This window comes from Calypte anna, chromosome 1 (genome assembly GCF_003957555.1).
Source record: "Calypte anna isolate BGI_N300 chromosome 1, bCalAnn1_v1.p, whole genome shotgun sequence".
NCBI classification, from domain to species: Eukaryota; Metazoa; Chordata; class Aves; order Apodiformes; family Trochilidae; genus Calypte; species Calypte anna.
The window spans coordinates 110506562-110533413 of NC_044244.1; the positions used below are offsets into that span (position 1 = coordinate 110506562).

The following is a 26852-nucleotide window of genomic DNA, read 5'->3' on the forward strand; positions in this document are numbered from 1 at the left end:
GATCACCCAGTTCCAAGCCCCCTGCATGGTCAGGGACACCTCCCACCAGACCAGGTTGCTCAAAGCTCCATCCAGCCTGGCCTTGAACACTGCCAGGGAGGGGGCAGCCACAGCTTCCCTGGGCAACCCCTGCCAGTGTCTCACCACACTCACAGGAAATAATTTCTTCCTAGTGTCTGACCTAGGATCTATTCATTACCTCATGTATCTCGAGGTACTGTATGCAGAATTTGGTATAATGTATGCTTTTGATATAGCTACAATACAAACCTACAATATTTTTTTCGCTTCAAATAAGTATTTACTTGTAAAAATATTATTAAAAAATTCTTTACCTGGAGAAAATGTTTTTCAGAGTACAAGGACAATGACTGATTTTTGTGTGATAGAATAACAACACAGGTAGTGTTCTGCATCACTCAAAGCTTATCTATCAGGTAAACAAAGAAGAAGGAAGGCCACATTAATAAATTCAATAACTGAAGAAATGGCTGTTTTACAGAATCAGAGAATCACAGTATAACAGGTTGGAAGGGATCTCAAGAATCACCTGGTCCAACCTTTCTTGGCAAAAGCATGGTCTAGAAAAGATGGCCCAGCACTCTATCCAGCTCAATCTTAAATGTATCCCATGCTGGGGAATCCAGCACTTCCCTGGGGAGGTTATTCCAATGTTTAATTGTGCTGACTGCAAAAAACTTCCTTCTTGTGTCTAGTCAGAATCTCCCCAGTAGTAACCTGTACCCATTATCCCTCCTATTTTCTATGTATTTATGATTATTCCTAGCTTAATGCAGCCAGAAAAGAGGTTGTCTGACTGGTCTTCTGGTTTTGGTCTTACAGACTGGGATGAATGTGCTTCTCTTGCTGAGAATGACTGCTCTGTGCTTGCAGAGTGTGTCAATCTGATGGGCTCATACCTCTGCAGATGCAAGACAACCATGGATACCAATCCATCCCGACCTGGAAGGAACTGTGAGGGTGAGCAAAAGATTGGCATGTAGTTCACCTTTGGCATGAAAATTTGGAATAAGCTGTGTGGTTTTTTTACCTCTGGTTTTATTGTGACAGTTTATATAGCACGCAACATGTATATAGATGCATCTTTGCAGTCCCTGGTTGAAGGAGTATATATGATCTATCTGAATGTGAAGGTGAGCCTTAAATATATCTTCAGATAAAAATCTGTCTGAGATCCTTCTTGATTAGCCTAAAAACAAGCTGCTGAGCTATATGAGACATACTTTTTACATATTTGGATTGTCTGTGCTAATTTCCTTCTACTACAGGAAGGCCCATGGGCCTACTACAGTGGCCCATGGACCTGCCAACCAGAAGAGGAGACCCAGAAAACAAATCTGCTTCTGTGTGCAGGCATACACACCATAAAAATCATATATGCTACAACGTGTTAATGAAATATCCCCAAACTGTTTCTGTAGTGCTGTTATGTGTGGCTGAGTGGTCTCATCTCCATTTTCAGGACAGACCCAGGTGCTTCCTGATCCACTGCGAGGTCCCATTTCAATGTGCATTTGCTGTGTTTTAGGTGAGATTGTGGACCCTCTCGCTGAGACGATGGCTCCTGAAATAGCATACAGCACAGAGTTTGCAGCTGAAGAAGTAAGCCCTGCAGACCTTGCTCCCCCTGCCACCATGAATACAGAGATGTCTGTAGGGTCCAAGATGAGTACTGCTGTGCACTTCCCTGCTACCCTGCCCCTGGGTGACAAGCAAGCACCCCATGGTCATTCTGCCACCAGCGCTTCTCCTGCACCTTGGAAAGAAGTCCTGGCACCAGGGATGGGCTTCAACGGAGACAACACTTCCACAGCCACAGGGATCACAGCCAGTGAGAAAGCAGAGATGAGCACAGAGCACTGGCCAGCTGCAAGTCCATCACAGCAAAGTTGTGTGACAGAGGCTTCCCCTGGTGAAGGAACTGAGCTCACAAATGTGCCCACAGGCACAGTCGAGCAAGAGAAACTCAGTTCACCATTGCTGGTGCTTCCAAATCAAACAGTCTCTGCTCCCACCTCTTCTGGTGTGCCTCAAGCCAGCTCTCAAGGTTGCTCTGGTACAGCTCTGCCTGCCACTAGGGATGCTCCTGTTCCCACCCTCAATGCTACTCTGGGAACACATGCAGAGATGGGAACAGAGAACACCTCTTGGTCTGAGAAATACAACGAAACCGAGGGGTCACCAGCTTTGCCAGGCACCTCTCCAGCTCCCAGCACAACACTGGGTCCAGCTATGGAGCAAGGTGAGTGAGTGTTCAGTGAGGTCAGCTCCTATGGTAATTCATCTGTATGAGAAACTGTATGAGAGCTGGGATAGATGCACACCTAGAATTAATGGTCTGGGATGAAGGCACCTGAAACTCATTTTTTATGTCAAAATTACTTTCTTGCTGGAATCAGCACTTTTTTTCTAAATCAGCGCATCAAAATAATTTATCTTTCTGTTAACTTGGCAGTTAGTTTTATCACTGTTACATTTCATCAAAGCAGACGAGAACGAAGACCTCAAGAAAAACATTGAGGTGTTGAAGAGAGTAAAGAGAAGGGCAACAAAGCTAATGAAAGGTGTGGAGCACAAGGGTCAGGAGCAGCTGAGGGAACCAAGGTTGTTTAGCCTGAGAAAAGGAGGCTGAGGGGAGACCTTATGGGTCTCTACAAGTCCCTGAAAGGAGAGTGTAGAAAGAGGGAGGTCAGTCTCTTCTCCCAAGTAACAGGACAGGAGGAAGTGTCCTCAAGTTGCACCAGGGGAGGTTTAGATTGGATATTAGAAGAAGCTTCTTCACTAAAGGGTTTTTAAACACTGGAATAGGCTGCCCAGGGACATGGTTGAATCACTGTCTTGGGAGTTTTTAAAGAGGTGGTGCTTAGGGACTCGGTTTAAGCACTCGACTTGGTAGAGTTAGGTTATGGTTGGACTTGGTGATCTCTAAGGTTTTTTCCAACCAGAATGATTCTGAGAGTCTGTGGAAGAAATTGTACGGCATGGCTCACTGAAACATTTGCTTGCTTGCCTTTTTGCCACACATCTTGGTTTCTCCTGCCCACCCTGGCACCAGGGTACTGCAGCAGCAGCCACCTATAAAGTTGTTTTAGAGACCCTGGAAAGGCAAGTGACCTGCCTGGTGTGGCTGAAACCTGGGAGCAATGTCAGGCAAATAACTGATTTGGGATGTTGATGGCTAAATAGAGGAAAAACTTTTTGATCAAATTTTTGATGGGTGCTCCATTTTTTGGACCTTTTGATGAAAAGCTCCATTTATCGATTTGCTTTGTGTTCCCCCTGCTCTTTTGCTCTTTTAAATGTAGAGAAGAGAAAAAAAATGTGAAATGAAAATTAAAATGTTAACTTAAAAAAAAATAAAAATAACTAATTTTAACTGACAAAAAAAAAAAAAGATAAAAAGATAATTTTCTTCCAGCTAAGAGACAATTTGAAGAATTCTACACTAACAATTTCAGTTTAAAAAAACTTGTTTTCTTTTCTTTAGGAATCAAATATTCATCCATGTGCTATTGCTGGGAAAGAAACTTGTAAAGGAATTATGCTTGGGAAACAAAAGCAAGAGCCGCGATAGTGATATCTGACTAACATGGAGCAGGAATCCATGTTTGGTGATATTTAATATGTAACTCCTCCTTGTGGCAACATCTCTGATGTGGAGGGTCAACCTCAGCCAATCCCTCATAGGCCATCATGTCTTTAAAATAATGATTTTTTTTTCACTTGAAAATTGTTCAGAACATTTTCCCCTCTCACCATCAGATAACTGGATGTGGTTTATCTCCTAAATATTGATGTTCACATGACAGGACAAGCCATGGCAAAATGCAAGCCCAAATCCTTTGATCTATCTGGTGGTGGGGAGGATTCCTCTGGGATCAGAAGTATGCTGGGATAAAGGAAGCCTGCCTTGGTGGCTTGCTTTAAACAGGCATGACTTTCTTCTTTCCCCTGCAAAACTTTACATGATGACTATTTCTTTTCCTCTAAGTCCCAGATCAAAGGATTATTTGTCCCCATTGTGACTAGAACAAACTTTGATGTAACATGATCCATGGAGTTTATGCAGAGCCCTGATTTCCGTTCTTGCTGCTTCAGAAAAAGCAGCTGATATAGGAGACTGAAGCTTGGTGTAGGAGTCTGACTGTCCCCAAGCTGGAACCTGGTGCTTTATGTGCAGTTGCAATCAGGACAGATGTGTGTAAGGAAGAAAGCAAGATGCTATACCAGAAAGTAAAGACTGATAACATGATTAAAAAAAAAAAATTCAAACTGGATCCTTAGCCTGATGATGGAGTTCTTGAAGTCTGTGGTGAAGACTACCATATATTAACATAAATCATTGAAACATCAGGTCTTGGTATGATCTGTGTCAAGACAATTTGCTGGCAAAGATCACTGTATTGGATGACAGCAGTCAGCTTGCCTGGCTAGCCACTAAAAGGATGCAAGGAATATTAATCATGTCTTGAGAAGCCCTTCCTCTTCTGCTTGTAATCACCTTCACTGTTTGTAGTAATAATTCCAAAAACAGTGATGCTGAGAAATAACCTGAAAAATTTGAGACTGAATGTGAGATACAACTTCAGGGAGGAAGCTTACAACCTCTTAGGGTTCATTTTATATTACAGCTGCCTAAAATGTGAATGTCTAATCTTTGGCAGGTGTCTAGCCTTCCTCTGAAGATGGAGGAAAAGGACCTTGGTGCTGCAATGATTTTCTCTCTGGAGGGACTGATGTTGCCCCATTGCATGTAGAAGGGAGTTGGGACAGCTAGCTGAGACTAGGAGAACAATTCAAGTGCCCAAACATAGCACTGGAGCAATATTTCAGATGCCTTGGAACATTCAAGACAGAGCTGGCAGATATAAACCTTACAGGAGATCAGTGCCCTTCTGCAGATTCATCTGAGGGGCAGGGAGGGCAGACTAAGGTGCTGGATGCCTATGTTTAGGCATTTGGGGTTTGGGTTACATTTCAGAGGGCTGGCCTTCTGCTGTTACAAGCTGATGCATACCCTGTGTGGCTAGGCATGACAGTGACTGTCACACACTTGTCTGTGGACTACTGTCCATGGAACATGTATTTAAATTGTCTTTCTCTTACTTTGCAGCTGTCCAGAAACTTCATGGCACAGTGCGGATAACAAATGTGAAATACTCTCCAGGCTTTAGCAATACAAGCAGTGAGAAATACCAAACCTTTGCACAGCTCTTTGTTGATGAAGTAAGTGGCTAAGAAGGATGTAACCTATTACTGGAATCAATGTAGCCATGTGTATTATCTTTTCCCTGAGGTCTAAGGAAAGTTCCCCTGACTGTCAGAGACTGCAGGATGAGCTTGCAGCTGTGCTTTAGAATGAGATCAGGATTCAGGAATTCTCTCATGTCTCCCTTTCCTCTGCTTCTCATACCCAGTGATACCAGCTTACTGATTTCCTCCAGGGGTGGGGTGGAAAGTTAATGGGTATTTGTAAAGTACTCTGATATCCTTGTGCTACGCAGAGGTATATCAATTGTATGACTCTTATTATCCTTCTTCATGGAATCGTTCTGGTTGGAAATGACCTTTCAGATCATCAAGTCCAACTCTTAACCTAGCACACTGCCAAGTCCACTGTCATAGTACCTTAAGGCTGATATTTTTTACAGCCACGCTTGTTTTTGTATCTGGAAAGGGAGTGGTATCTGGAAAGTGAGGGCACATCTGCCCTGACTTCTAATTGTAGTGCAGGATATCAAGGCACTACAATACGAGCTGCACCTTTAAGACTCTCATAGCTCTCAGGCAATGCCTTTAACAGTATCACTCCTAATTTTTTAGTGAATTATCAGAAATTTGTACCTGCTGGTGTTTACTTAGACACACCTGTTCTTGGAAAACTGCTGGCTATGCTGGGCTGCTTTATTGCCATCCTTATCCTCCCTGTCACTGTCAGTGTTTTTAGAGGCCTTGATGACAGGGATGATGTATCCATTGCTGGCATTCATTTGAGTTTTCATATCCTGCAGAGGCCTCCTGTACAGTCTCAACCTGTCACAGAAATACAGCTGTCTGCAGTGGGTGCACTGACAACAAAGTGTGTCCAAGCAAAGGTCAGACCAAGATGGGCTTGGGCAACAGCAAGGAGGGAAAATCCTGATCCGTTTATCTGTGCATCGTGTTTTATTGGTTATTTAATAAGTTTCCCATTGATCACTGGCAGGTTTTCACCTTTCTGAGATGTGTTAGCACAGCACAGCTTTCTCTGAGTTGCTTCAGCCCCAAGCTGTCACATCAGAAAAACAGGCACAGCATGAGAGTGACGTGACCAGCAAAGCGAAAAGGGAGCAGTGCTCCACTGACCTCACTTTCATTCAGCATCAGTCTCTGCCCGAGGCTATTTTGGAACAGCACAGTATTAAAACGGACTAAAACAAATGTATTTTACTCATTGAGTCAGATACCTTAATCCAGAAAACCACAGGTACAAATTCATTTGGAAAACTTGGAAAATGGTTGCATAAAGGAACTAAAGTAAGATTTGTGTCAGTTTTAACGAGTTCTCAAAGTTTCAGGAAGAAAATGAACACTTGTGATTATAAGGAACAAACTCCTTTTTGTAGCACACCAGTTTTGTGGATCGTTGTGTGAGATGTGTTAGTGTGATTCCATCTGCCTCTGAGCAACTGGGTATAGGCTACAGTTGCATAGCTACTGTTTATGGCAAAATATGTTGCAAATGTTTTATTAAAAACATGTTTCTAGATGCCAAAGAAAAGGAAATGAAGGAAAACAGAAAGATGTGCATTTTTTATTTTCAGGCTCTAAGGGTCAGAAATTGATCCTTCAAAGTAAGCAAAGAAAGTTTCACAAGTTTAAAAAGCACTATCAGGTTCCAGTTAATAAATTTGCCAGAGGTTTTTTTTTTTCCTTTAAAAAACTTTTTTGAAATCACCATATAAAAATTATAAATCCTAATTTGTATAATGCTTTTAGCATAGAGCTGCCCTGGTACTTAAGTGCCATGTGGTTAAATTGGCAGCAAAGCAAACGGAAATGTTTTCCTTTAAATAATGCCCAGATGAGAGTAAATACTTGATCTGAGAATTTGCACTGTCATTGTCCAAGCTACTTTCATCATCCTTCTTGCACTACAACTGAAGAACAACACAGCTAAGGGCGAGAGAGCATTTTAATTTTCCTTTGGAAGTGACATGGCCGTTGATGTAGCTTAATGCACTTAGAATGATTGCAGTTAAAGCTACCTGAGTATGGAATGAGTGTTGATACAGAGATTAAGGCAGTTTCATTATTCCAGTGTAATTTCACCCCTTTTATTAATTTAACTTTATCAGCAATTTGGGACATCCTTAAAGCTGCTGCTGGTGGTGGATGGGCTGATGTGTGTGTTAGCACCTTCTCTATGAAGATGCAGCCAAAGATGGACAGTGGGGAGGTTTATTTTTCTCTTTGAAAAAATGGGCTTCATTCAGGTTTCTGTTCAAATTAGCATATCTTTTGTGGAATCTGGAATTAGTGTATCTGGAATACTTATTTCCAGTTTCCAGACTGTCAGTGCATTCCTTGCTCTGCAAGCCACACAGATGCTTGTGCAGGCCACCAACAATTGCCCCAGTGAGCTACTGACATTTTGCCTGAGACCTATGGATGGGTGGTCCCAGAAAACCCACCAGACATGCCACAGCCACCCATGGGGTGAATTTTGTCACCTGGGTTAGACACTTCCCTTTTGCTGAAGAAAACTTTTCCATACTGTTAAGCTGGTTTTAGTCTGGCTTCCATCTGGCCCAGAACTTGGATTTTATCTGCCTCCTGCTTTTTCTTGCCTGAGCAAAGGATATTCCCTTCTCTTGACACTGGCGTTAATTTTGGTCATGTTCTCTTCTGTTTCTGTGGCTCTTCTTCTGACATACAGATTTCCCCTGGTCTGGCATTGCTCATGTTTCCTTTGTGTGCTACAGAAACTATGGATACAGGATCCCAAGATAATTTATTTATCTAGTGAGAAAATCTCATAATCCAGGGTATTAGATATTGAATATTTCATTCAAAACAATTCAATCTACCTTTTTTTTTTCCTCACTTCACCAAACCATTACTTTTATGAAGCGGAGTGTGGTACCTGTTGTGAAATCATGTAGCCTTGTGGATAAAGGGTTTTGTAGTGTCACCTAGTGGCTAAATACAAATACAGTGAGTGACCTCTGAGATGCTTCAAACTCTTGAGGCTTGCGTTGTGAGGAAAGACGTGAATAAGGACAGAAACCAACCAAAAGCAAAAGAACCCAAACAAACAAAAAAACAATCAAAAAACCTCAAGACAATAAAAAGTTCCCAAGCCTTAGGTAAAAAGAAGAACTGATAAAATAAAATCTGCAGGATAGATGAGAAGGGAGTACAGGTGAAACTGGGGGTGACTTAAGAGGTGGGTGTATTTAATGTTCACAGAAGGTGTGAAAGATGAAAGCTTGAGTCTGATCTCTAACTTTTCAATAGATGCTTGTGAAAAAAGCTGAAAGAGACAGAAAGGGCTCAAGAGCGCCCTGGCTTGGTGAACCCAGAGATTTTGGGGCCATCTGAAGGTCTGTGCAGGCTTTTGCAGGGAAGTGAACTCCACCCATCCTCATGACTTTCCCAAAGGGTGCTGCAAGGTTTGCCAGGGGGGACTTCCAGGTGAATGGATGCCCTTTCCAGGTGCATGCAGGGGGTTTGCTCCATGCCTGTGACTTTTCCACTGAGCAGGAGGAACACACATCAGTTCTGGTTGAAATCCAGCCCTGCTGCTCCAGGTATTTCCTGCCTAAGATGTGTAGAGGAAGAAGGGGTTGGAGGTGACGGCAATGTAGCCCCCAGCTGACCCCTGCAATTCTCTGGAAATGTGAGCTCTGGAAGGAAGGGAGCAGGGCATCCTCAAGACAAGGGCTGAAGCAGAGCAAGGTGCTGGGAAAAAGAGGCTCTCACCTGGGCCAAGCACAGCTCACCTGCCTGTTAGGGAGGATGCTCCTGCTGCTCTGTGCCTGCCTCTCTGCTGGCATCTCCTGGGAGCCTGGCAGCCATGGAAGGGCAAAGACAAAGATCAAGATCAAGAGTGCTAAGAAATCACAAAAATGTAGATGTTTCTGTGACAGTTTCCATCTTTTTTTTTCCTGTATTGAAGCCAGTGGCTGCTATGTACAAGGAAGTTATGTGCATACCAGGCTCAGAAGGGATAGTATGGGTAAGATCCCATAAGATGGTATGGGATTGGTTCCTCATGTGTTGCAGGGAGCTGCTCTCTTACCCTGAGCTATCTCCTGTTGCACTTTTCCTTGTAGTTTCTAAGTGGAGCTTAAATACCAATAGCTCAGAACAGTACTGCCTTGCCTGATGCAGACTTGAAAGCTACGTCCCACACTTTCTGTTGCTGCACTTTTTATTTTTTCTATTTGCAAGTGTGGAAGAACATAAAAAGACTTCCCAGACACATCTGAAAGAAACTAAGAAACACAGAGGATCTGTGAGCAGATTCTGAAAAAAAAAAAAAGAGAGAGAGAAAAAAAAGAAAAAGAGCAGAAAATATGCAATTCTAATGGGAAAATTAATGAGTGATGGATGGTATCACTCACCTTGTGCTTACCATGGCATCTGGTCTGCTGGTCTTCTGCCAGCATTGTGGTTAGATGCCTGCAAGTCTGTGTGTGTGTCTTGCTTTCTCCTGGGACATGTAGGTAGGCAGGGGGGTGGGTCCAGTCTCAGTAGGCTCCTTGCCTGGGCTACTAGAAAAATAGGACTGAGGAGAACACTTGTGAATGTTTACCAGTTTCTCTTTGAGGTGAGTTCCTGAGAAATATGCCTACAAGTCTGTGTCTAATATTTTTTCAACATGTTCTTTAAAGATCAATTATTATTAGTCATATGTTTTGCTTGGGGTTGGTCCTGTGAGATGCTGCCATCTGACCTGTGTCTGCTCCTCCTGTGCCTGATGCTGGGCCTGGAGGTGAAGTAGAAGGGTGCTGGAAAAGCAAAAGCTGTTGTAGGGTCCCTCCAGGCTCCTGCAGGTGCCTGGGTGCCCTGCCCCACAGAGTGGACTCCTGTGGGAGAAGGAGGACACGTTCCCATGGACAAGTCAATCTCCAAAGTTACCCAGCCTTGGAGGGTGGAAAAGGAAAAGGTCACACATGTTTTTCCATCCCACAGAAAGCAGAGCATCCTGCTCTACAGTGTGGCAAAGGAGGTGGCTTCTGGGGCTATCATGACTAAGGCTCAGTGTGTTTTGAAAAATGTGGCATTTCCTTTCTTAGGTCACTAGTGAAGTCTAAGATTACTGTGTACAGACTGTGAATGTTTATTTTATTGATCTCTCCAGGCTGACCTACTGTCATTTGGTGCTTGTTTAAAATAGCACACAGCCATTTCCCAGCCTGGCTCTGGGACTCCTGAGAAAGACTGTGAGTCAGGGCTGTGAGCCCTGGTGATAGTCAGAATTTGCAGCAATAATATGGTATTCCTCAGGGAGGAATTTAATGAACTAGTTCTAAAATCAAATTGAAGACTAACTTGACAGGAGGTTGAACTGTGTGCCAGATTAAATGAAAAACCTTTCTGTTCACTCTGGTCTGGGCATTTAAAAAGAGGCATTCTTTGCTTGGCTCTGGTGAGAAATGACTGTGAAGAAAGGCTTGAGGGTGGTCTGCTTTGAGCTGTATTGTACCTGAGCCAAAGGAGCCCTCTGAGATGTATATATAGTGTGGATTATCAGGTGACATCTCCACTTCCATCAGCAGGTCCTCCTTTTATTGGGTTGCCCCTCTCCCCAGAGGCATTTTGAGTTTCCTCCCTCCTTTGCTCACACCAGAGGAAAGGATCTGTGCCAAATGAGAGAGAGGTATCTTAATCACTAAGCTTGTTTAATATTCACAGCTAAATATATACCACATCCTTCAGCTGCTGTAGAGTGGGAACATTGCAATACATAAAGTCAGTTTCCTGCTGCTTCCTTCCAGAGGATGAAGCACAATTGTAATGCATAATGTGCCCTTCTGGGCAGTGTACAAAGCCTAAAATGTAACTGCTTCTATCTGTTCATTTCCACATGCATTTTGGTTTTATTCCAGGTACATAAATCTCTGCCCCTTGAGGTTGTTCAGCAGATGGATGCTGGTCTGATCAAAGTGTTGATAACGGGTATAACTAATGGGAGCACAGTGGTAAGTTTCAATTTACTGATTGCAGAAGATGTGGATATCTACTACATAATCACCACTTTTCGTGATGCCTTTGAACACAGCTCCTATTTCACGGTTGACAAGAGCAGTCTCTCCATAAGTGGTAAGGAACAGCTTTTATCCCAGTAGTTCTTCAGAACTAGAAAGATGTAAAGTCTATCATTAATCTGTATTTTTGTAGTGAAAGTATCTGTAAAAGAGATGGATGAAAAGCCATTCTTTCTCCTTATATTGCTCCTGCTTATCCATCCAATAAGCTTATTCAGAGAACATCAAAAGACGGAATTAGAAGGGAGGTACTCCTGATACAGAAGGGCAACACCAACTGGGTTAGTTTTCTTGTCTATAGATAGAATTATTTTTATAGAGAAGAAGACATGGAGATGTTAGAAACAATGATCCCAGATGGAGTATTTTACAAGGTACCAGTGGTAACAGGTCCCTGTGCACAAACGTAACCAGTCTTGGTTAAAATAATTTTGAAACACGTTACCCTCTGCTTTGCACCAATAGTTTTGCAAAAGGTAGAAGCACCAGGAAACAAATAAACGAACATGTAAATTTATCTACATTGGGAGTATGTGTTTTCTAAACACACCTGTGGGTTGGGAGCTCAGATGAAAACCTACACTTTACCAAGACCAGCACAATGGCTGATTGTACAACTTCTTTTCCTTTATATGTAACTTAAGTCTGTAACAAGATTAACATTGGTCTCTTGACTATCTGCTGTTGCATTCTGTTTTATGAGTCAATGTGTCATCTTTGAAAAAAAAAAAATCAAACTCTGTATTCTGTATAACAGGATACATTTGCCCAAAGAATATTGTTATAAGCTGTTGATTAGAATTTGATGCAAAATGACTTCAGAAACATGTATATGGTCTTCCCTGTGCATTCTCTTTGCCTGTTACCCTCACAGCTTTGAATCTGGAAAGTTACCTGTCCTCTTAACTAGTAAGATCATTACTATCTCCTGGTAGTGCTTTGTAGAGTGCCTGGTCCCCTCGAACCTGTGCTAAAACAAATAGCTTTGCCTTTTACTTAAATAAACCCAACAGATTATGATGAGTGCAAAAGTGAAGATGATGACTGCTCCCCAGATGCATCGTGCCATAACACACTTGGGTTTTACCAGTGCAGCTGCAATGAAGGATTCACTGATGCGCATCCAGAAAGGCCTGGAAGAAGCTGTGAAGGCAAAATTTTTTTAATTCTCTATTGGCTTACTGAACTCTTAGTGATCTGACACTTACTGGATTGTGGTCACACTTGCCACAGATCTTGAAATTTTGCCAGGGATTAATTTATTGTTTTTACCTGGATCCTAATGGGAAAAGTCTTGCAGCAGTCTTTTAAGTACTTCTGACTGCAATACTCTGTTATGAGAGTTTATTATGTTGAAATTTATTACTGTCTTTGTAATGTTCTTTTAACAGTGGTTTTCTCATGTTTGCCATTAAAGTTAGATAGGATTGTCAAGGTTGTTATTTTCATTGATAGCAGCACAGGGGGAAGCAGAGATAATAGAGAATGTAACAGAAAGCACCAGGTGTGTGGCTTGACCTCTGTATGGTAGTAGGAATGAACTGCTGTTATTACAAACTACTTTTTTCAATGAGTCAGTTCATCTAGCTTCTCTCTTTCCGTAAATGATTTGTTAGATGACTTACGATGGGTCTTTAAGTTCCTAAATTCTTTTAGGCTTCTTCAGTAATTTATATTTGGTTTTGTAACCACAGTGATAAGCTACTTTGTCTGAAGTCAAAAGGATTTGTCAGCTGATACCAACCTTTGCTCTGTTTTGTTTAATCAAGACATTTAGCATTATGATAATGAGCTTTTGGGAAATTGAGTTCTGAAAGAGCTTACATTCTCTTTTTCCTCCTTTTATGTTGAAACCAGCAATGTTTTAATTTGGGGCACACCTGAAAGCTGGGCAGTTCCAGAAAGACACATCTATCTATATACAGCTTTTATATGTTGCTTGGGAAGCAGATGCTATTTGTATATACAACCCACTAAAACTATTTAGGATAATTTCTGTGCCATGAGACATATGCTCTCTGTTTCACAGAAACAAGTTTATTATCTCAGTGCTCTCACAAGTCAGCGGAGGATAACTATTTAGTTCTGTGAATACTTAGTTTATGTTCACATTCTGTGATTCGGTGATTTAGTTTATTTTGACCAGCAAAGAGCTATGGAATAAGCCCAGAGCCTATGCTGGATGTTCAACATACATCTTGATCTAAGCTGGTTCTTTGCCTTTTCACCTGCTTTCTTTCTTCCTGAAAACATTAAAGATTGCTACTAATGTATTTGTTCATCTCTCCCCTGTGTCTCTCAGGACACATATGTGGAATCTGGGCCTGCTATGTGAAATTTGCCCTCTGCTTCCCTCAAAACATGTTTTCCAAAGCACTCAGGGTCATATCTTTTGGGTACCAATGGGTCACAAATGGGACTAGGCTTTGTCACAAATTCTTCTTCAATTTATACTGCAGTGTGCAACCTCCTACAGTGCTAAGCAAAACACGTGAATACTTGCTGAGCAACTTATATCTCAGCATCTCTTGCAAGAGCTGATCTTCCAAAAGCTGTGAATACATGTTGTACTTGAGAACACTAGCCTCTGCAGCACTCAGGAAATAAAGCACTTCAGCTTTACTCACAGGCCATTTATGTATGTTTTGGGCTTTTTCTTATTAAAAAAAAAAAAAAAAAAGGCACAGTTTTTGTAATAAATAGAATGGGTTAAAAAACCGGAAGAGGCTAGTTTCCTGTCAGTAACTTTGAGTTTCCTCCTAAGAATTTGATTTTACCCTAGGAAATCAATCTGAACCTGTGAATTACAACAATACCTTTATTTTTGGCACTTCAGCATTTCCCATCAGCCTGAAGACAACAGTGATGGATAAGAAACCTGTACACAACGCAGTTATACCTGCAATGTCTTTGCAAACCTCAGCTCCTGTTTCTTCTCTGATTTCATTAAATTTCTCTGCTACTGAGAATCAATCTCTGGAGGACACCATGTCCTCCACCATGGTGCTGCCTCCTCTCCGCAAGGATTCTGTGTCTACTCCCGACGTTTCTCCTCGAGCATCTCCTGCACCTCTCATTCAACCTGCCCAGGAAGTTTCCATTAAAGATGCAGTGACAGTGTTTTGTGAAATTGAGAAGATCATCCTTGCTGTCCAGAAGACTTTTCTACATCAGGAATCTATTCCTGAAAGCTCCCTGTACCTGGGGGAGCCTCACTGCAACGTGAGCACCAGCAATGGCACTTACGTTGTGCTGCAGGCAGGGTGGAGTGACTGTGGCACTGAAGTTGAGACCGTAAGTCCCCCGAGCCTGTGGATGCAAAGAAGTCCCATAGCATTTTTTAATTTCGGGGGGTCAGGGGAAGGGTAATGGCAGATCCTTAGCTAGGAGTACTGTCTATGAGTTACTGAAATATTGGAGTAAGAAATTCATCTGGAGAAAGAAATCCCCTTCCTGTGATGGAAAGTTACCTCTCTGTTTGGGGTGAGGGACAAGTAAGAAGGAGAAGGGGGATCTTTGAGGTCAGGCTGCAAAACTCAGAGGCCTCTCGAAATTGAGAGTCACTTCTCATGCTTCTCTGTGTTCCCTTTAGAGGTGCCAACATCTTCTGTCTTCTTAAAAGTATTTTCATTATCATATTTAGGCAAATACGGCAGTTGCTATCAGTTGCAGGGACAAAAAGTGATGGCTCTCTCTTTGGATCCCAAATCAAAAAAGCTATGCTTGGGCCATGAGAAAGTACAGAAATTTCCTTATGGAGCAATGATCATTACAGACCAAGAAAAAGGAGGAAGGCTGGTGGGTTTTCATTGTCTCCCTGTTCAGGAACTAGGATACTAGGGGTTTGATCCAACTTTTGCAGAGAATGGAGAATATGTAAGCACTTGAGGCTGGTAAGCTTGTAGCTCTGATATATTTCTAGATGCACTGATGTTCACAAGTTGTGCGTTCTTTCTGTCTTGCAGAACATGACTAATACTGTAGTGAAAAACATCCTTCGAAACAAGGTTTCTGCTCAGGGAGTAATCCACCACTTAAAAGTTGCCAGTCCCATTCACTGTGTGTTTCAAAACGATCTCTTGACTTCCTCTGGATACACTGCAGAAGGGTAAGTAACAACTCTCTCTGCTCTGAAATGCTGTTGTGTGGCTGGGTGCTGAGGCATCTGGAAAAATCTCCAGGGACCTTACCCGTATCAAGAGTCAGTACTCATTGTGTTAAGTAGCCTTGCATCCTCCTAGTCCTGTGCTCAGGTGATTCCTGCTTCTCTCCCACTCCACCTAATGTGTGATTAGATCCTACAGTCAACAAGCTTGGCCATTGCCTGCCTAATGCATAGATGAAAATAAAACCCTGGGAGCTACAGGTGCAGGTTCAGGAGCCAGAACTCAAGATTTCTCTTTGCTTTCTTGGGCAATCACATGTAGCAGAAGCAGTGTTTTCTTGCTTTTGGAACATAACAATGATGTTTCAACTAATGTAGGAATGCAGATGCTATGTGGATGCTGAGGATTGCAATTCTTAATCCCCACAAATCTTTATTTGATCAACCTGAAAAAAATCATAGAATTATAGAATGGTTTGGATTGGACAGAACCTTGAACATCATCTAGCTTAACCTGCCTGCATGGGCAAGGACAAATGCAAGTCTGGAAGACCCCATCTTCAAGGAAGATGGAATCATATCACAGAAAATCAAACCCATGCTCACATAAAAGGTGGCAGCACAAGTTTTGCTTTGATGGTGAATAGTCTGCTTTTGTACAAGTGCACCTCCTCTCTCTTGCCTAACACCACACTTAAGCTTTCAGCACCAAATCTGCTTTCTTTTTCTTAACCCTCCAGATATAGTATTTTCATTTCTATCCTCTTGCAAAGTCTTTGTCAGGCCCCTTCTCTCTGAGCTCTACAATTTTCTCTTTTTTTTTTTTTTTTTTTTTTTTTTTCCTTTCTCTTACTCACTAAGATTTTGTTCTCCTTAGTTTGAACTTTATTAAAGTTCATCATCTCATTCCCCTTCAGTTCTAGTCTCTACTCAAGTATCTCTCTCTGCTCTATTTGTGTTGCAAAGACATTCCATTCTGGATTTTCCCACTTGGCTTTCCATCCTCCCTACTTTCCCAACTAAAAACTTGATGCATTTTCACCCTTTCCTCTTCAACAGTATCCTAACATCCTGAACTACAGATAACTCTTCACTACTTAAATGCCCAAGAGGTAGAGAAACAGGAACTGATTTGTAAACAAACACAGTCAAATTTGTGGTCTTTAAGCGAGGTTAATTGTTGTTTCAGGCTGTACACCATCTTTGAGGATTTGCATGGATCTGGACACTTCAGAACAGAAATGCAGCTGTTCATTGGAAACTCCCCAATACCAAAAAATTTCAGTGTCTCTGCCAGTGATGATATTCTGATTGAAGTGGGGATACAGAGAGCAAACAGCAAGCTCAAGGTGGTCCTCACTGACTGCTGGGCAACTCCAACTAATAATTCAGTGGATCCCCTCTCATTTGCTTTTATAAGCAACAGGTACAGCAATGATACTTGCAAATAGCATGTGCCATCCCTTGGATTTCTGGTGGTGTTGAGTACTAATGAATTATTTTTCAAATTCCTCTTATGGGTGTCCTATTATGTGTTATAACTCATATTCACAGCTGACCACACCTTCTTTGAACAAGGAAGTTAAGAAAATGTTTTCAAAGGGTAATGTGGTAATTGTTTGGGGTTTTTTTCCCCATAGTTTTATACAGGAACTGTAATTTTAACCGGAGGAAGTAGGTTTTGGCATTCAGTAGTGAAAGACCATTGAAAAGCATGCGCTTTATCTTTCCCTCTGTGGTTTGGATATTAGGAGGAGCTTCTGTGAGTCTCATCAATGAAGGCGTAAATTAGTTGGTACCTGTGTGTTGTGATTGACAGACCTAGTAAAAGAGGAGGTTTGTGCCTGTCTGGATCCCTGATCTCACCCCAGTGTCATATTCTCTGGACTTAATAAACACCTTAAAATACAGGATAGTCCTTTTGCTCAGTAACTAAAGTTAATCCTTTTAATACGATCTTCTTTCACTTTGCATTTGATGAAGCCAAGTTTAAATCCTTCTTTCTGTCATCTTTCTTTCCTGACTCTCCAACCACTTCTCGAACCTCCTATTCTATTTGAATACTGTGAGAATAAAGCAGCAAATATACCCTTACCACTCCTACACTGCTGGAGAGTTGCTTCACAGAGTCTGGCTGTGGCTTTCTAAAGGAGCTTTGTAACTTGAGTCATGTACTCTAACCACAAGCATGCCTTCTATGGCTTTACCTGCTAAGTGTGATCTTTGTCTTCTCAGCTGCCCCATCCCAAATACATATACCACACTGCTGGAGAATGGTAACTCAAGCAAAGCACAGTTTAAGATGAAAATTTTTTCCTTTGTCAACAATTCTGTGGTTTACTTACACTGCAAAATTCGTATCTGCATGGAGACACCAGGAAGCACCTGCAGGACGGTAAGGGGTTTGCTCCAATATGCTGTTTTTCTCTGACTTGCCATTTGCACTCTTGCTATGGATTTGAGAGAGTGGTGTAGGTTTAAAGTAACTCTTAAAGTTTTCCTTCATCCTCAGCTGAGATCAGGGAGGAGTGGGGAAGGACCAAAACCATGTGGAAATGTGTCCGCTTTTCTTCACACTCCTGATCCTTGTAGCTAAAAGAACAGAGCTTGCACAGAAATGGGTGTGTGTTGGGGAACCTGAGAACTGAACCTTTTGTTTCTTGTGGTGGGTGGCTAAAAGGCAGCAAACACAAGAAGAAATAGATTGTTCAGAGATCTGTCAGCTTGGATGGGCATGTCACAAAAAAGCAAGAACCCATGTTGGTGGAGTCAGCAGCAAAGTAAACATTTGGGATGTTTTTCTGTCCCTTTCTTTTCCCCTAGAGATTTGCTTCTCCAGTTGAGATTTTAGGTGCCAGGAAAGGAACATCACTGGCATTAAGTTTCTAGGGCTGTGAATCTGACAGAATTTATTATGTTTTTTTAAAAACCCGATTTCTTTTTAAAGTAGTAAACAAAGCAATGTTCTGATAACAACTTCATTTTATAATTTTCTCTGCTCCAGAGAATTTCTTTGTTTCTCTTTAATTTCTCTTTAATTCTTATAGTTGAGATTTAATTGCTGCCTTTTTTTTTTTCCCCACACTGGAGTTCTCCTCTCCCTCTGGCAACCTTCCTGAGTTTTTTTCTATCAAGGATGTTTTCATTAGCAGTCTGTTGCTCCCTCATTGTTTAACACTTTCCTCTAGCTCTAAATAACTCAGTTAAAGCCCACTATAAAGCAAATGATCTCTTCCTAAACAATCAAAAATGGCTAGCAGAAGATGCTTGCTTCCTTTCTCAAAGTATTAAACTTCCTCCAGAATTAAAAAAAAAAAAAAAAAAGACAGATGGCTCCCAGTTTCACAGCTGACTTTGGATGTTAAAAATCAGTGCTCCAGCAATCCCCAGCCTATGCTTTCCTTTGGAGGAGGTGATGCCCTCCATGGGTGCTTTGTGTGTCCTGCATGACTGAAGAGGGACATGGGGGTGGGTGCAAAGAAGGGGAATAAAAGGGAAGGGCAGGATATGGGCTGTGTGGGCTTGTATTGCTGCTGTAAGGAACTGAGCAGTTGTGCTGTTGGGGGAACTTGGTTTGCTATTAGAGCAGGCTTTAGCTGTTTAGGAACATGGCTAAAGGACAGGCTTTAATCTGAATTATAGAGGTAATTCTGCTAGGTCAAAATTTGCTTGAGATTGACCTCTGCAGTAAACAAGCCACAGCAGAGTTGGTCAATGAGGCCTTCTTCTTTCGTATACTCTATGGTAATAAATTCTGTGTTATTCATAGATGTGTAAGAGATTTGTTATTCTTCCCTTGATGAAAAATTTATTGAAAAATTAGTGAATTCAATATCTTAAACTGAGATCAGAATATGCAGAGAAGACGAGTTCTAGGCACAGCTACAAAGGGTGACAGCAGCTTTTACAAGTAAGGGTAGGGAAGCTGGAGGAGTTGCAAAGATCAAGGAAAATCAGAGCAAAACCAGAGTATATTTGGAAATAATGTGAGATGGCTGGGAAAGTTCACAGGGTCTGGGATCTGCTCTTCTAATCTCCCTTCCACTCTGGAGAAAACTGACTTGTATCAGAGCAGATTTATTTGAGCTCTTTGCCAATAAAATTGAGACTTATATCTTGTAATATTTATTCTTATCTGTCCAACATCTTTTGTTGATTTCTTAGTGGAAGAGAGTAAGATGCTCTAAAATTTAAAGAAGAAAGCAGACAGGCTGGGGAGCAATGTAGTAAGAACTGAGTGAAACACATGACATTAGATGGGAAGAGGAACACCATGCATATGGTTGGTGGAATGTGGCTGACTATGTGAAACTAAAAAACAACATTGAAACCAGGGAGCAGCTACAAAACCATGTTCTTTAATGGGTTCATGCTATTCCATGGCAGACCAAAGTTGCAGTATTGTAATAGTGGCTGAACTGGCTTAAGATACTGTGGCTGACAGTGGGTTATAGAGCTTTTTCAGTGGAACTGGGCTGGTGACACAGGTGAGACATTCTTGTGTAGACACGCTGTTGAGACATCCTTGTAATTCCCTGCTTTCTTTTGCTGATTATAGTAAGGTACTGCAGTTTCTCTGGTTTTATGTGCACTTCCAGGAGAGCTGCAGTATCTTTAGAATAACCTCAATATGGTACTTGCTCCCATCAGAGACCTTTAGGTTGCACCTTAAGACAGGGCGATAGCAAACAAACTGAATGGTGCTGCTAAGAAGTATCCAGAAGATGAGCATGCTGGTTTTTCTGCTCACACAAAGCTACAGAGTCTAATGCCCAACATTTCACAGAGCAGGGCTTTCCAACTAGTAGTTCCCAGATTAGGCAGATGAGGAGTTCACAGGTCACTGATAGGTTTTGTTGCTTCAAAATGACACAGATCTGCTGTGCCCGCCACAGGCAGCAGAAACATCCAAACAAAAATGTTTGCAAACCCCTGACATATAAATAGTGATAAATTTATTCATGGGAAATGCCTGTTCACAGGAGTGTGACTAATTACAGGTTTTATCCCTGCCTTTCTTTTGAATTCCCAGTGGTGTTAGTTTCAGTTTCACAAAGCATAATGGTAAGAACCTAAATCCCCAATGCATGAGAATAGAACTTTCACATACTCAGAATGTTTTGTAGTTTTAGTTAGTAAGCCACATTGCTTGTTGGTGTTTGAATTGTTTGTTGCAGAGATGCCATGCGGTTCGATCCCTGAAGATGGGTGAAACCATTGCTGCCCACAGAACATCCTGGGGACCTCTGTGTAAATCAGCTGGTGAGTGAGGAATAGAGGCTTACTAAAGAGGGACATGGGGTAACCACCATTTTAAGGTTTTTTTTCATTGGCAAAGGAACCTGAAAACATGTGATGTTTTCAGGCCCCTCTGCGTATTTTCCTGAGAAGCAAGTGCTTTTACTGCTGTCAAGTGGCAGGGTAAAAAAACATGTGCCCTCCTCAATGAAGTGGGTGTCAGATTGTCAAAAGAATGTAGAAAAGAAAGGATAAAGTGCTTTATGAAGCTCTTTGCACAGGGTAGCAAGTACAACAGCCACAAAATCAAACATTACAATTCTAACGTGTGAAAGCGTCTTGGATCTTTTAGTGGCAATGAGTTTTTCAAGTGTTTACACTGCTGTTGGATCACAATTATATTGAGTGCTGGAGTCTAAAATCAGAGGAGATACAAGATTGGTGTTGACTTCATCACTACTGGGAGGGACACTGACAGAGCCTTGCTGATGCACAGTGCCTTGGTTAATCTGGTGGAGTGGTACAGTACAGGTTAACAGAGAGTGAACACCAACCAGCACTGTGTACAACCAAGCTCTAATTCATTGCACATCTGTTGTTTCTGCATTTACCCTGAGTGATATGTTCAGTGGCAGCTGTGGCCTCTACCATTTTCAGTCATTTGGCCTCCTCCAGCCATTTGCATTCATAGCTTACTAACATAAAACACTCATTGAAGGTGTTTGCACACACCAATATCAAAGTTTTAATGCATGGCTACAGAGAACAAGTAATTTCCTTTCTTCCTGGTGGTTGTTTGCTTTGCCATCCACTAAATGCTCTGTGACTGTTCATGCTGGACAGTGAATGGATTCAGGGTATTTTTTCTCCTCTGCTGTGGTGGTCACAATGTTCATTTGGAACTTGAAAGAGGCTTTGACTTATTGACTTATGTTATATTTTTCTTCTATTTTATGCAAGTATTATTCCGATAGAATAGGCCTTCAGTGTTCATTTCTGAATTAGTTCCTTTTCAAGAAAGCTTATCAGTTACTGCAGCTTTCTTTGTACAGTACTTACATCAAGTAGATCTCACTCCCACTTTCTCTGGAGACCCTGATACATTTTCTAATATTGAAAAATGGTCTTTACACAAAAGGAACTCTGGTGAGAGGAGCTTTTTTTGGGGTTGTTTTACAACAATTCCAATGCAAAGGTGGAACTACTAAATAATGTTTCCTGTTTCCAGTTTGGATACTCACATTGCATTTTTATTTTATTTATTTGTCTGGCTATTGGCCACTGTTTTCACATGCATCTTCTTCTTTTTACTCCTTCGTTTCATACTGAAATTCAGAAATTAGCCTTATTATATTATGCAACACTACTTTGTCCTGTCTTGGAATGATGCCCTGGGCTTTCCATAGCCTGGACATCACTATGGCACACTCTGTGTCTGCCAATGGGACCTTCTTACCAAAGATCTTATCTCTAATTACAGGCACGGTTGCATTGGTCTCCTGTGTTCCTCACCATTCTGCCATGACCACAAGTGCTTGGCTCAAAAAGTGCTATCCTGAAAATGTATGCAGATAAACAGATGTTTTCCTAGGTGCATCAAGCATTTACCAGAATGGATTAGATATGTACAAGAGTACATGACAAATGTGAATAGAGGCACAACATCAAAAGGAGAAGGAATTTTGCTTTAAGATTTGGACAAATACATGGAGGAGCCTGCATGCAGGCAGGGCTGGAATGTTCTGTATATGGGCAGTGGAGCCCAAGGAGACAGCTGCCAACAAGGGACTTGGCTCTTGCCCACACAGGCATTTAGTTCTTATGACCCACAGTGCCCCGTTCTTTCCTTCCCCTCAATTTTTGGGTGCTATTCCAAAAGACTACAGGTCTCCTGCAAGACCATGTCTGCCAGACCTGTGCAGGAATTGAAGACACCCTTGGGCTTCTCAGGTGGCACTTGGTGCCTGTGCTCAGACTACAGGCTTTAGCCTGTGGCGATCTCATTTATCTGCCTCCACTGACTGCATTGGCCAGATCTCTGGTGATTAGATTGGGAGCTTAGAGACCCACCACACATAGAGAACCCTTTCCTGAATATTTTGTGTTTCAGTAACACATCAGTTAAAAGCAAATCAAGTGTCTTTTTAATAATCATAGATAAATGGGGACAAGATTAAGGTGGGACAATGCCTCATCTCAAGGGTCATTCTGGAAGTAAGGCAGCATTTCAAAGGTCACCAGTGCTGATCCTTTAATTTTTGTTTTCTACAGAAAACTGCAGGGTTAAATTCCAAAGATACATCACACTTATGTCAGCAGGGACTCTGTATGTAAAAAAAAGAATGTGGACTGTGTCTCACAGGTGTTCCATGATAAGTACCCTCCCCAAAAGTCAGATTCACTTTTGTATCACTATCACATCTCTGTGCTTCAACATACAATTGGCTAATTTGTAGGGAAGGCAGGTTTCTTAACCCAGGAAAAGATCTAAGAATTTTTAAGCTTTTCTTTTTCTTTTGACTTGTATTTTTTAGTGTCTGATCTGAAGAGAGACAATGAAGCTGGGATGGGAGTTGGATACATCATTCTCATTGCCTTTGCTGTCTGTAGTTTTGTGCTGGGAGCTGTGAGCCTTCTCATTTTCCAGTACCAGCAAAAGACAGGAAGATACAACTTCAGATTCAAGTCTGACAACTTCAGCTATCAAGTGTTCTATGATTAGCAGTTTCCAGGTTATCAGATGAGTCATGATCAGTTACTTTATTTTAATTGTTTCTCTCTTCCTGAAATGATTAAATACTTCCAGATGAGCATCCTCTTTTTATGGGTTTTCAAATGTCCTGCATGGTGTGGGAGAAGGTCATAGAAGTAAGAATGAAATTCCTACTATTCTTGCCTGTTTTCAAATGCTTTTGACTATGGAGGAGGAAGACAGCCTTCTCCATCTTCCTTCATGGCTTTGGTCTCAGTAAATAACACATCACTTCAGAGGAAGACAACCATCCCCTCAAAAAACACACCACATTCAGTTTTGAATCATGAATTATTATAATAAGGGAGAGAAACTTTACTGTTCTCTTTATAAATCTGCTTTGGAAGTCACCCCTTTCTGCAAAATTTTGGGTTTAATTTGGTGGTTTTTTGGTTTGTTTTTTGTTCTTTGTTTGTTTGTTTGTTTTTGAGAGGGTATTTTGCAAGAAAATAGAGGGAAGTTAGACATAAAGAGCATATCATATGTGCATAAGCAGTTCTTGCAAGTGCCTGCAGAGGCTCTGTAAAGACAGCTCTGAGGAGTGCTGTCCACTACCACACGTTCTGTCTCTGGAAGTTGGGAATTTAACACTTTTCCAGAATATCAGAGAATTCTGCACTTTTTCTGCAAAGTAAGTGTATTCTAGCTGCTCACCACTGTTTGTATGTTTGTTCCTCTAGGAGGAGAGATAGGTGAGGAAATCACCTTGATGAAAAAGAACACCTTATCATTGCTTCACAAGTCAAGGATGTTTACTGTGAATCTGTTCAAATTCTGTTTCTGGGATCAGGCTTATTTGACCAAAGTTAGTCAGTACCTCTTTCCTGATGGAGGCCTCCTACATAATAATGCAGCTGCCATGACCACAGAAAACTCACTTGACTCATCATGATGATGTTTGCAGATAACTTCACTAAGTACAATAACACATATATCACAGAGGAAGGACAGGGAAGACTGTATCCCAGCTAGCTGATTGTAAAGTCTTGGATAGCCACTATTACTCTCTTTCCCCTGGTCTTACATTACAGAGACCACCCCCTGTAGTCATCTATAGGCAGCTCAGGAGAGGTCCCTGTAGGTGAAGATGATGCTCTGATTGCTTCAGAAAGGCTGAGCAGGGCTGCCTGTAGAGCCCAAAGGGAAGGTACCTGGAATTCCCTGGTAAAGCTCCAGCAGCTATGCAGTTCCTTCTGTGATAGAGGTTCCACCAGGGAACCATAATCCAGCATGGAGGGCATATCTAGGTCCATTAAATAAGAGCCTGTATATGAGGCCTCTGAGTCTTTCTACAGAGGGAAGAATGGCTTCATTCATCATTCTGCTCTGATGAGTTATGATGGATGATTACAACATTTGATAGGAATGGGAATTCTGGAGTTGTGGAATGAGGTTGAAGTATAAATGCTATTTTCAGGCTCAAAATTCATACACACATTCAGCATGTCAGTCTCAGCTCACGGCTGAGTCATTTTAGAAACCAAAATGACTCAGCTCTTCTTTCTTATGTAGTTACTTCCTTTGGAAGGTAGTTGGTTACCTTTCTCAATCATGATTAGTTTCTTTTTCATTTTTTCCAGTTGGATCATGTCTCATCTCCTGGAGAACTGAAGCCTGCCATCATTCAGCATTTCATTACTTTTCCCAATGGTGGTCATGACTGGTTGCAACACCGGCTCTTCAAAATTACTTTCACATAAATACACAGGCTTCTGTATCCCTTTGAAAATTTTTTTAACAATCCGGCTCTGCCCTGGTGTCCTAAGAATTATTTGTGACTGCAGGTTGAAGTGAATTTTAGGAGGATTTTCTGTTAAGAAAACAGAAGGGGAAAAAAGACTTCATGGCTCTTTCTTCAGGTCGATATTTGGCTCTTCTGCTGTGCCACATTGCTATGTGCTCATCTCAGCATCATTCTACCATTAATATAGACAAGCTGCATGTTTCTATAAATATTCCAGGAAGCAAATCAGAAATCCTTGAGAGATCTTTTAATTTGAAATCCACTATTTACTTAAGGTGAGGTTGAAGCTCTAAGCTGCAGCAACGTTGAAGACCTAATTGTGCAACACCTTAAGTACACAGAAGCTGAAGAACAAGTATCGGATTTGCCATCAAATAAAGAAAAGGCACCGTGAATCTGGGCTTAGTCTGCTTAGACTGTTCTTCAGCATGAGTTTTGAGATTTGATTGTAAATTATTTAATGGACAAGGACTCAGTGGAGAAGGAAAAAAATAAACTATTTTTGCTAATGGAGGTTTTCGAGATAGGTCAGTTGTATTCCGTTTAATTAGATCACAGTGATGAGGCAGTCAAGCCACTGCCCTTGAGTGTCCTGCAAACCTTTGTGACAATTGCAACTAAGTAGTTATGCCTTTGATCTGAATTTTGCCCGGCTGAAAAACCCTGCCTTTAGTGCAGCAGCAAAGGTTTAGCTTACATGCTCCATTGGATACAACAACAATCTGTTCAGTTAGAGAAATTGGAAGAAAAATCTCTTCCACAATGTAAGGATGTCCTGCAGGACTCTTTCCAGGAACTCTCTTCACTCTCCTGCCCCAAATCTCCACTTGAGTGAGTGTGTTAGAAAATAGGAGAATAAAGTGGTGTGATAACTAGAAAATAGGAGAATAAAGTGGTGTGGTAACTTGTCCCCACTACTGCTTGGTTTTGGTTTCTTCATATGCTCCTCCTACACAGTGACAGAGTCTGTTGTGTCTGGGTTATGTGCAATTCAATAGTTTACAGTGAACAAGGCAGTTCCTCTTAAAGTTCAATGGACACCATTAAAAATAACTCCAGTAGAAACTGTCATTCACTTGAACCTGCAAATACTCTTAATAGCCATAGCACTTAGGTACTGATTTTTTGGTATGGAATAGCAGTGCAAAGCAGCTTTTCTATCCCCCTAGTTTGGTTTCTCATAAGTAATAAGATTACTGAGAAAAGAACTTCCACATTTTGCAAAAGATCATACTGGTTAAGCTTTGAAGTTATATAGACCCCTTTCAAATGTATCAATAAACTACAGAATAATCATTTGCAGTCTGCTTTTAGTTGAAATAAATCTAAAAGGAGTAAAAATATTTGACTTGCCTTTTCCTTGATGAAATATCAGTTACCAGATCCTGATAAAAAAAGGATCCATTTGGTTGCAATTCATTAGGGAAAATGTAAATTCTCTTTGCTATCTTAGAATCTGATTAACATAACCATTAGATTTTATTATGTGGGATTCTCTTTTGCTCAATATGCTCTCAAATATACAACACTTGCTTTCTGCATGCAATGTAAGGATAGACTATTTTACTAGTTCCAGTTTTAGTACTTACAATCCTGAGCTGCTTGAAAGTTATGAGACCAGAGGTTTGCCTATTGATTGCAGTGGAGCTATACCATTTACAAAAGCTGAGCACTAGTCTTCAGGATGAAATGCAAAGCAGTGGCTTTCTTATGGTACATTTCATGCTCAGCAGAAAT

General features: G+C 41.3%; 1 protein-coding gene across 1 annotated transcript in view; it reads left to right on the forward strand.

The window, feature by feature from the left end:
- The window catches only part of UMODL1 (uromodulin like 1), a 49592-nt gene extending 24582 nt beyond the window's left edge, over positions 1 to 25010 (forward strand). Inside the window, exons 11-22 of the mRNA XM_030456032.1 lie at positions 844 to 981; positions 1550 to 2263; positions 5135 to 5247; positions 11118 to 11331; positions 12290 to 12427; positions 14113 to 14570; positions 15242 to 15384; positions 16571 to 16807; positions 17617 to 17776; positions 20559 to 20643; positions 23154 to 23351; positions 24952 to 25010. Coding sequence (XP_030311892.1) covers positions 844 to 981; positions 1550 to 2263; positions 5135 to 5247; positions 11118 to 11331; positions 12290 to 12427; positions 14113 to 14570; positions 15242 to 15384; positions 16571 to 16807; positions 17617 to 17776; positions 20559 to 20643; positions 23154 to 23341 — 2588 coding nt within the window. The 3' untranslated portion in view covers positions 23342 to 23351; positions 24952 to 25010. The remainder of the gene's footprint in view (positions 1 to 843; positions 982 to 1549; positions 2264 to 5134; positions 5248 to 11117; positions 11332 to 12289; positions 12428 to 14112; positions 14571 to 15241; positions 15385 to 16570; positions 16808 to 17616; positions 17777 to 20558; positions 20644 to 23153; positions 23352 to 24951) is intronic.
- The last annotated feature ends 1842 nt before the right edge of the window (positions 25011 to 26852 follow it).